Here is an 11,538-nt window from a genome sequence, read left to right on the forward strand (position 1 = left end):
TCACGAGTTTCCCGTTAGCTTCTGGTTTCTATATTTTGAACTCTCCCCTTTCCTTTCTTTTTGACCGTTGCTGCTAAAATCACGTGATACAGAAATTCCTTGGTCTATTGTTGGCCTCGACTCTCTCTTTCTAGGCCCGGGGCAATCCTCCACATGGGTTTTCTTGGAAAGGAAAGGAGAGTCCATTTCTTCACGTTTGTCCCTTCTAACTGCGACAAAAAAATCCCCAAAAACAAGTTCGGCTAAAAACAATATTTATACAAAATAAACCCTTAAAGGGATACTAACACTTTTACTAAATCATTTAAATTTGTAGAATTTGTGAATTCCCACAAATTCCCCCCCATGAACGATAGTTCATAACGTTGGTTCTTGCTAGTGGGAATTGTTTATGTCTAGTTCCAATGGGTGCAACAAGTTGATTGATCTTCTAATTAACTTCTTGGTGGGTAACTTTAATGAGCAAGAGCGCACTTTTGAATCGCGACCCTCAAAAACTTCTTCTACTCGTGCCATTTGCCATTGTTGTCTTGGAAGGTTTGAGTCGTTGACTAGCACGATATCTCCTGGCTTTATTGAACCGCGTTTTGAGAGGTCTACTTTATGCGCGGAACTTAATAGTAAAAGGTAATCGCGTTTCCAGCGGTTCCAAAATTTGTTTAGGAGAGTTTCCTTGTATCTCCATCTTTTCGCGGCTTCCTTACTCGATATCGCGTTCGTGGGGTCGAAGTTTGAATCTGGTGGTAGGGATGTCAATCTACGTCCTACTAGGAAATGAGCGGGAGTCAGACAACAAGGCTCGCTGGCTTCGCTATAGAGATATGTCAATGGTCTTGAGTTTACTACGGCTTCGACTTCCGTAACTACCGTCCTCATTTCGTCAAAATTTAGCAACGCTTTTCCGAGCGTTTTCTTTAGCGCGGTCTTGGTCGTTTTCACTTGTCTTTCGTAAAAGCCACCCCACCAGGGTGACCTTTCGGCTATGAACTTCCAAACTATGCCCGTTTTTCCGAAAAATTCATAGACTTCCGATTTCTTGATGTTTTTCCAAATTGCGATTAAATCGCGATCGGCCTTCTTAAAACTCAAGGCATTGTCCGAGTATATAACTTTTACTAATCCTCTTCTCGAAGTAAATCTTCTTAAGGCTAAGAGAAAGGTTGTGGTCGACATTTCCGTCACTAACTCCAAATGAATGGCTCTCGTAACGCCACACGTGAATAGGCAAATGTAAGACTTATACGGGGTTTCCCCCTTTATGAACAGAGGGCCGGCAAAATCCACCCCCGTTACTTCAAAACTTGCCGCTGATGTTATTCTATCCATGGGTAGAGGGGCAGTTTCTTCCTTCAAGGCCTTCGTATTCCAAGCCTTGCACTGTAGGCAAAGGGAGAGTCTTTTCTTTACTCCTTGCCTCCCTTGCAGGATCCAAAAGGTATCTCTTACTTGCGCTAGGGTGTTGGCCAGCCCTTGATGGTATACTTTTATATGAGATTCGTCTATTACAAGATCTGTCAATCTGTGTTTCTTCGGTAGAATGATAGGATGTTTTTCCCCAAACGATAGCCGCGATTGATGTAAACGACCTCCTACTCTTAAGATTCCGGAATCATCCAAAAACGGATTTAATTGTTTAATATCCGAATCGTTCTCTAAGCTTCTTTGTTTTCTCAGTTCTTCTATTTCCTTGAAAAAAAACGTCGTTCTGAGCTTCTTTTATAAAATAGTCTTTCGATAATTTTAGCTCTTCGGCAGTCAAAGGTGTCTTGATTTTGTCGTCTTTGCGGTTTCTCCAGTTAACGATTGACCGTCTGATCCAGGCGTAGACTCTTACTGGGAACTGCAAAGTGCTATAGGCTTCCAATTTCAATAATCTTTCCTTCGATTCTTCCGTTGCCAAGTTTACCGCTAGGTGAGAGCAATCTACGTAATTCTTTCTTAATTGGGCGTTGTAGTTAATTTGCTCTTCCGGTTTTAGGTTTTCTGACCGTTTTTCTGGCCATTCTTCTCTCTTTTTCGTTAACCACTTTGGGCCCTTCCACCAAACTTCGTTATTCTCTAAGTCTCGTACCTTTTCTCCACGAGTGAGAAGGTCGGCCGGATTGTCTTTTCCCTTGCAGTAAGTCCACGAATCCGGTTCGGTTAAAGCTTGTATTTCTTCGACTCGATGGGCAACCATTGGTTTCCATTTTCTAGAGATTCCGTGGATCCACTTGATTACCGTTTGAGAATCTGACCAAAATTGTATCTTCTCCTTTGGTACCTTAAAGTTTCGATTTACTCTTTCAGTCAGTTTGGCTCCTACTAATGCTGCCATTAACTCTAATACTGGTACGGATAACTTTTTTATAGGTGCAACTCTGGTCTTGGATGTAATAAGCAAGGTGCTTATTTTTCCTGCTTTCGAAGTAACTCTGGCGTAGACAGCTGAACCGTACGCGGCTTCGCTCGCGTCACAAAAGCAATGTAACTCCTTCTCTTCGATTTCTCCTTCTGCCAAATTTGAAAGACAGTGTCTTGGCGTTGAGATTAGAGTTAGATCTGGTAGTTCCGCTAGCCAACTTCTCCACGCTTTTTCTATTTCCTTGGGTAATGGCTGGTCCCATCCTTTTCTTTGCAACCATAATTCTTGGAACATGATCTTGACTCTAATTGAAAACGGAGACAATAGACCGAGGGGGTCGAATATTCTAGCTGCCGACCTCAGCAAGCTTCTTTTTGTGTTTTCAAATTCCGGAATACTTTTTATTAGTGAATCAACTTGGAAATTAAAAGTATCTTCCTTGTCGTTCCAAACAACGCCTAATACTCGTTGACTTTTTGTACCGCTTTTCAGAATTACCTTCTCAGTACTGGGTTCGGGCTCCCATCCAGTTTCTCGAATTTTTTCTCTGACAAATTTCGAACTCGTTCTCCACTTTCTTAGTTTCATTGAGGCCTTTTCCATGATTTCTTTCGCTTCTACGGCAATTTGGAAAGCTAATGTCTCGTCATCCGCTCCACTCGTTAAATCGTCTACAAACATGTCGTTGCTAAGAACTTGACACGTTTCGTGAAACTTTTCCTCAAACCCTTTTACGTGAAACTTGATCGTCGCCGCTAGGTGGAAAGGGCTCGACGTCACTCCGAACATGACTCTGGTCATTCTGTACGTGATCGGTTTTACGCTTGGTTGTGGAATGAAAGGATTTGAATTCCAAAGAAAACGAGTGGCATCCCTGTCTTCCGGCGCTACTGTGATTTGCAGAAAAGCTTGCTCAATGTCTGCCGTTAAAGCGACTTTTTTCATTCGAAATTTTAGTAGAATTTCGAAAAGGTCTGGAATTAAATTGGGGCCTGGCAATAAAACCTCGTTCAAGGACAAGGATTTTCCTTCGTGCGACGAAGCGTCGAACACTACTCTTAGTTTGGTAGTTTCTCTTTCTGGGTTAAGTACCGGTTGGTGTGGAATGTAATACACCGGCTCCTTGTTCTCTCGATCGCCTTCCGCTACCCTTTCTATAATTCCTCTTTTTTCATAATCTTCGATCACGGTTTTGTACTTGTCGAAAAGATCGTAATCTTTGCGAAATCTTTTGCAAAGTCCTTCTAATCGCCTTTTAGCCATGTTTATATTACTTCCTAGTCTCGTTTTTTCTTCCGTCCATGGCAATTTGACTTGATAGCGGCCATCTTCTAAATTTACGCTGTTTTCAAATAATTTTATGGCTTCCTTTTCGTTCTCGTTCATGGTCTTTTCTTTGGTCTCGACAATTCCAAGAGATTCTATCTCCCAAAACGCCTTTAAGCTTTCTCCTATCGCGTCATCTCGCGAGTTTTCCATGATTAAGTTAATCGAGCTCGCGGGCTCCTCCGCATCTATCGTCATGAGTAGGCAGGAGGCCGAGCTGGGACCTTGCACTACCCAGCCAAAAAGGCTTTCCATCGCTACTAAGGAATCGCTTAATCTTTTGGTTCTTGTGGTTAATATTTTCCAATAATAATCGGAACCGATTAAAAGTCCGAGTTCCGCCTCGGTTGGGTACCTTTCTTTTACGTCTTCCGCTAAGTTCATCTTATTTTCTTTAAAATATTCCATTATTTCTTTACTTGGAACTTGGATATTTGCGGCGCTGATTTCCGGCGTCTCTACAGCTTCTATCTCTATTGACTGTTCGTCGTGGATGCTCTTTACGCTTAGTCGTACTCTTCTAGTAAGGGCTGAGGTGGGTTTAGTCGCCCCGAAAGGGAAATAATTGAAGGTCATCTCCCCTATTACGGGCAGCGCTAGTTTCTCGGACAGGTCTTTTCTTATAAACGTCCGTTGGCTTCCCCCGTCGATCAAACACCTCGCGACGGAGTTTTTATCTCTTCCTTTCAAGAGTACCGTAGCGGTTTGCAGTAGAATCCGGCCCGGGGGGCTCGCCCGATTGGGGTTTTCGCTCTGTACAACTGTGTTGTTCGCGGAATCTTCGATTCCCTCCTCGCCCCTTTTATTTTCCTCTCTTTCTCTAGTTTCACACATTGCCGTGTGGTGGCGTCTCTGGCAGTATTTGCACGTTATTTTCGAGTTGCATCTTCTAGACATGTGGTCCTCTTTCAGGCATCGAAAACATCTTCTCTTTTTCTTAAGGATTTCTAACTTATCCCCTATCTTAGATTTGCAATTTTCGGCGCTGTGAGGCGCTTCGCAAAAAGTACAGCTTATCTCTACTACGTTACTTAGCATAGCGCTTGATGAAATTGGCTTTTTTCTTTGGTTATTTGACTCTCTATAATTATTTCTTTCTGGTGGTTTGTTTTGATAATCTTTTGAGCGCTCTCTACTACAACCTTGTTCACTTCTATCATTTAATTTCGTAAACGCTTGGGCTCTCTCTTGACTCTCTACTTCCTTCCTTATAAATTCCAATAAATCGTGAACCTTCAGTTGACTCGTCTTGTCTAATTTTCGGCTGTACTCTAGAGCTAAATCGTACGGTATCATCTTAGTAATGATGTGATGCAGGAAACCTCCCTCTGTCGTTTTTCCCAACGATTCTAAGCTTCTAACCTCCACTATACACAGATCGTAGAACGCGCGCAAAGCCGCTAAATCTCCCTTTCGACGAACTGGGTTCAAGCCTATTATATTGTTCATATGGGCGTTTACGATAAGATCATCGCTTCCGAATCTTTCCTTTAATATCGTGATTGCCTTATCGTAATTCGTCTCTGTTAAGGCTAATCCGTCTACCGCCGTCAATGCCGCTCCTCCCAAATAAGACTTTAAATAATTGTATTTATCTACCTTTGTCAATGTGCAATTTTGATGAATTGAAACTTCGTATTGATTCCAAAAATTCTGCCATTTACTGGGGTTGCCGTTATACTTTTCTAAGTTTATCCGAGGTAGTTTCACAGTCAGCTGTGGCGTGGGTCCTGCTTGGTTTAAAGGAATTGACTGTAATGGCGTGACTGGTCGCGTATTCTGGTTGGAATTCGGCGTAGAAACTCCTCGAGTCGTGATGGCTTCTAAGGCACTTTCCGCTTCATCTCGGCAGTCGTTGATGTTGTCCTCGTACGTTTGGACGCTGACTAGTTCTTCGTCCAAATCGGCTACGGGCGTTAACTCTTCTATTTTTTCGTCAACACCTTTTAATTCCGCCTCTCTGGTTGCTAGATGCTGGAGATTCTTTTCAACGTCTCTTTTCACAACAACTGTCTTTTGAAGATCTTCTTTCAGCTTATTTATGTATCGGGTTACATTCGCTCTCTTCACTGTTCTTGTCTTTTTCAGACGTTCTAATTCTTCTTCGGGCGTCATTTCTCTAAACTTTTCTTACTCTTTCTCTAAATATAAACTAAATTTAACTAATTAATTTACTAATCTAACAGTCCCGGGTTTCGGCACCATAAAATAACTTCTTATGCCTTAGGTTATTTTACTTGACTTTGGTTCGAACGTGTTAGAAAGTAAAACTCTGGGTAAGTTAAAGATAGTTTAATGAAAAATTACATTGAGAAAATAAGCGCCGAACTTGTCTTTAGTTCTTACTACTCTCACGAGTTTCCCGTTAGCTTCTGGTTTCTATATTTTGAACTCTCCCCTTTCCTTTCTTTTTGACCGTTGCTGCTAAAATCACGTGATACAGAAATTCCTTGGTCTATTGTTGGCCTCGACTCTCTCTTTCTAGGCCCGGGGCAATCCTCCACATGGGTTTTCTTGGAAAGGAAAGGAGAGTCCATTTCTTCACGTTTGTCCCTTCTAACTGCGACAAAAAAATCCCCAAAAACAAGTTCGGCTAAAAACAATATTTATACAAAATAAACCCTTAAAGGGATACTAACACTTTTACTAAATCATTTAAATTTGTAGAATTTGTGAATTCCCACAACGTATACCAAATTATCGAACCTATAAGCTTCGAGCCTACAAAACAGAGCGCCATCTGCTGTAGTATTTAAACTAAACCTGGTGGGATTTTACGGTCTAGGCCGAAACTAACAGCTGTTGTACAGAGATTAAACTATCCAAGTATATAAGAATTTTATTGTAATATATTCAATACTAGCTGGGTTACCTGGTATTTCCCGCGGAAATATGCCTTATTGTATGAAAAGGTGTAGTATCTCCTTGCAGGGGTTTAGCATCATTTGTCCCGGCCAAGTCGCCGACGTATATATGAAGTTTAGGAATCCCTTCCTAACAAACATACACTATGAAGTATACACCCTTATACGTAACAACACCTAGCTGGGGAACTATTATAAGGTGTAGAACCTCTTCTTATAAGAATGTTAACTCCGACACATTGTAGAACACGAAAATAGAACATATAGGAACCTTGATATATATATATATATATATGCAAGAAAATTGTATAGTATAAACAGAAAAATTGTAACAATTGTTCCCACTTTACACTATACAATTTTCTTGCATATATATATATATATATATATATATATATATATATATATATATATATATATATGTATATATATATATATATAATCAAAAGTATATATATATATATATATATATATATATATATATATATATATATATATATATATATATATATATATATATATATATATATATATATATATATATAATCAAAAGCTCCAATTAGAAATTATAATTTAAAGTTATTAATACATAAAATGTGACGAAGAACACATTTCTAATTGGAATATTTGCTCTAAACGTAATGGTTCTCAAGATAATTTTAGTGTGACCTTGAAGGCAATGGTTCAAGGTCGTACAATTTTCCAAATATTAAAATATCCTACCATGATGCGATTGTCTAGCAAATTTCGATAATGTAGCACGACTTGTTTTGGAGTTATTAGCGCTGTCTTGCAATTTTCCCTTTTACGACCTTTGTGATTTTGGTAACATTTTTCTCGACCTACTATTGGTCGAATCCGATCATGTTCACGCTATGTAGGCATAAAACGTGACGGGGAACACTTTTCTAATTGGAACCAACTTTCTAACACTTACGGTTCTCGAGATAGTTTTTGGATGACCTTGAAGACATGGTTCAAGGTCATCGATGTTATCATTCTTCTTTGGCCCCCTGCACGAGCTACCTAACATAAAAATTTTAAATTCCTCGAGAAAACGGTTTCTGAGATATTCGCCCTGGATCGTTTTTTAGTGGACACCCTGTATATAGGCTGAGACTGAGAAGCAAAACAGTAATACATAGGATCATTTTTTACATTGGTCTTGTACACTTGGTTAACATTTCAATGTATTTTTTTAAATCAAAACGTGGTTTACGGGGGCCAATCAATTGTGGTTGCCATTACGGGTATGTAGTTTTTTAGTATGTTCTGATATATACATACCACGTCGGTCACCAGATGACGACAGTCAAAAACGACACAATTATAAAACGTATGCGCTAGTCTCGTAAATTGCGTACGAGTGTAAAAGAAAAACTACAATACATACGAAAATAATTCCTTTTAAAACTATTTATTATCCTCTCAAATACCTGTCCCTTTTTGACCGCAGTAAACTGATACACGGTTACCTATATATTCCATTTTTCCTATAATATCGTAACTGCAGTGTTATATATTTCAATGTGTGGTATCATTTTGAAGACGTTAAAACTAAATTGTATTTTAGAGTTTGAAGTCTCGTTCGTGGTTTAAACATAAGCCGACAATTTCCAGGCTACACACTGTTTACAGCAACCGTCCACAGCAACTCTTCTCTATCTGGAGCCCAGAAATGTCATTATCTGAAGTCGTCCCTGCGAGACGAAGCGGCATTGCTTATTCAGTTGATTCCAGTCGCCGACGGCAACTATCCAGAGACGCGGAGTATCCTGCTGAACCGGTTCAACAACACAAGAGAAATCATTAACGCTCATAAAAAACGCTTGTTCTCTCAACCCAGCGTAAAGGAAGAATTATCAGTAGCTCTCAGACATCTAATTGATACCACAGCCGAATGAATTCGACCTCTTAAAGTACTGCAAGAACCCGTACAACACTGGGATGCGATTCTGAGGGAGATAAACTCGATCAAGAATCTAGACGACAATTCGAGCTCTCGTTAAAAGACGCATCAAGACCATTGTATGATGAACTTAATTACTACGTTCTTGGAACCAAGAGCAAGAGCTTCTCAACCAATCATTCATTCGCTCAGAGCGAAAACAACAGCAGACATCAAGAAGAATACATTTTCACATCTTGGAGCGGTTCAAAGCAACACTTGTATCTTCTGCAACGAATCGCACTAAGTATTCAAATTCCCGCTGCTTTTGAAGACATCGCTTGAAGAACGCTGGATGCTAGTCAAAAGGCATTCCCTTTGCTTAAACTGTCTCAGAACCGAACATCTAAGTTCCTATTGCAAGGCAGGAAGCTGTCGCAATTACCAAAATTTTTAAACTTGATTTAAATTATTCGAAAAGTATCCAAAAGATATATTTGCTTTCAACCAGACGGCGACACGGCTTAGGTTTCGTTTGCAATAAACAGTATATGTTTTTTTTAACTAGTTTTAGTTAGATTCCTTATTATTTAAAATTATTTATATTAAACCAGCATTAATATATCTTCTACCATTCTCAGTTTGTCTAAAAAGAACTTTAATAATTAGAAAAAGAGAAAAAAAAGGGTAAAAATCGCTTCTCTACCTACCAAGCTTAATCGAAGTCTGCCAACCAAACATCCAAATATTTACCTGTACCTTGGCAGGTAGAGACGCGAATTTTTTACCCTTTTTTTTCTCTTTTTCTAATTATTAAAGTTCTTTTTAGACAAACTGAAAATGGTAGAAGATAGGGAACAAAGGGACTATCCTTTGGGGGTAGAACAGGACGAAGTCTTTCGTTGTGGGCGTAACAAAAAATATCTCCATAACAACAAGTTAGTTGCTTTCATCTATATTTTTAAGAAATTTCTTTCTCGCTAATTCAATTGTTATTTTGTTTTTTAGAGCAATTATGAGATTATCTGAACGTTATGGCAATGGAAATTTAACTGTCGGAGATTTTATGGATAGAGTCAAACACAGGATAGAGCCTGGGCAACATTTTGTGATTCCTGACCCAGACGTGCCTCAAGAAAATGGTACGCAGATATACTTAGATGTATTTGGCTCATAATAAATATTGTTTGAATTATTTTTAGATGACGCAGCGCCAAATATTTTCTTCGCTCTTCCAGCGCAGGTTCCGGTTCCGGTTCCTGTTCCCGCTCAGATTCGGGACCAGCTCTCGCCGCAGACGCCCAAGCCGCAAACACCCAGGACGACGACGACGAAGAAGATTTTCAAATTCCCGCAGACGATTATGGACAATATTTTCCGGCACCGATCCTCCCTCCTTTGAATTATGCTCCCGTTCAAGAAGTTCAAGTAGAAGCCGCTGCCAATCTTTAAGTTTTGACCCTCTATCTCCTCGTTGTCCAGTCTGCGGTCAAATCATGGAAGAATTTCCAATTGTTTTTACCTAAGGTTGGTTATCGAATTTAACGCATTTTTCTTGCATATCGGAAATTTTCTGTAATTAATGTCAAATGTTTCAAATGAATCCGCCTCAACCAATTCATGTTCCAGTATTATTAAAAGAGTTTTTTTTAGATGGATTTTTTTTATAGACAAATAATTTTTAAATATGGATAATTGGTTTTTTTTAATATTGTTTTTAAAAAAAATCGCGCTATTATAACGTTTTCAATATGTAAATATATAGACTTCATATTTAATATTTTTTTTAATTTACATCTAAATTTGGCTTGTACGAAATAAATTATCTTTTGCATTTTACTGAATCATTTGATTTTCTGTTATCGATATAAACAAATTTCCTTAAAATAGGGATGTGCAAATACCTTTTTTAGGGACCATATCAAATATTTGAAAAGTCAAATAATTTTGTCAAATAGTATTTGGTTTAAAATATTTGATCAAATACTGAATAGTATCCAAATATTTAATACTTTATCAAATAATTTGTTTATTTGGTTCTCAAAGTGTCTAATAATTTTCAAACCAAATATGCATATTATTTAATTATTGAAATTAAGCCAAAAAATTAAGGGACAATTTATTTTTATATAGATAATTGAGGAGGTAGATACTTCTTCAAAATTGGAAGCCCTTGGTATTCCGTCGCGGTCCTGACTATTCTAAAAATGCATCTCATCATAGACAATATTAGGGATATATACTGTCTATGATCTCATTACGGTCATCAGTCATTGTTTAAATGTTCAATGTCAATAGGTTTTGGTCACTGGGACCATGTCGGAGGTCTACAACAAGTTTAAGTTTAAATTAGTAAAAAAACTTAACCTCCATTTCATTTATATTTGAACAATAAGTCAAGTACTCAATGAGTCTTTCTTAATAATCATTAATAAATTAATCATCAAACTAATCAGCTATTTATAAGTATTAAGTGACAATAAAGTATAATAGAAATGGAATTTTAAATTGTTTCTTACCATACAGTGGAAGTTGTTCAAGTTGAAAGCTTAATCCAAGTCTTTATCTTGAACTTATCTAATTAACTTAAGTCTCAAACTATTTAAATAAAACCATTTAAACCGGTATTATTAATGCTGGTTTAACATAAATAATTTTAAATAATAATGAATCTAACTAAAATTAGTTAAAAAAACATATACTGTTTATTGCAAATGAAACCTATGCCGTGTCGCCGTCTGGTTGAAAGCAAATATATAATTTGGATGCTTTTCGAATAATTTAACTCAAGTTTAAAAATTTTGGTAATCACACTCTTTTGGTTTAAATAAAAAGTTAATTATCAATTTAAAAAAACACACATATTTCGATTAAAATTTTATCAGAAATTAACGTGTTTCAAAAATATTTTTTTTAAATTCTATATCAAGTTTTCGTTGCTATAGAGAATAGGTTTAATTCCTAATACTAATACTATAGAAGAAATCTTACTATCAAAGTGCTACTATACTTTAGTCGATCTTATGAACCAAATGGCATGTTCATAAGATCGACTATATTAAATATAAGCCTTACCTAGTACAGTTGTCAAAGGCTAATAAGGCCTTCTATTTTCT

General features: G+C 37.7%; 1 protein-coding gene across 1 annotated transcript; it reads right to left on the bottom strand.

Moving 5' to 3' along the window:
• Window positions 1–375: 375 nt before the first annotated feature.
• Window positions 376–5,785, bottom strand: LOC149934912 (uncharacterized). Its single transcript, XM_090153478.1, has 2 exons — window positions 1,835–5,785; window positions 376–1,686 (listed from the first exon to the last, which is right to left on the bottom strand). The coding sequence occupies exons 1-2, from the start codon at window positions 5,783–5,785 to the stop codon at window positions 376–378; spliced, it is 5,262 nt and encodes a 1,753-aa protein (XP_090009604.1).
• Window positions 5,786–11,538: the final 5,753 nt, after the last annotated feature.

This window comes from Leiobunum rupestre, chromosome 7 (assembly GCF_980474605.1).
Source record: "Leiobunum rupestre chromosome 7, qqLeiRupe1.1.hap1, whole genome shotgun sequence".
NCBI lineage: Eukaryota > Metazoa > Arthropoda > Arachnida > Opiliones > Sclerosomatidae > Leiobunum > Leiobunum rupestre.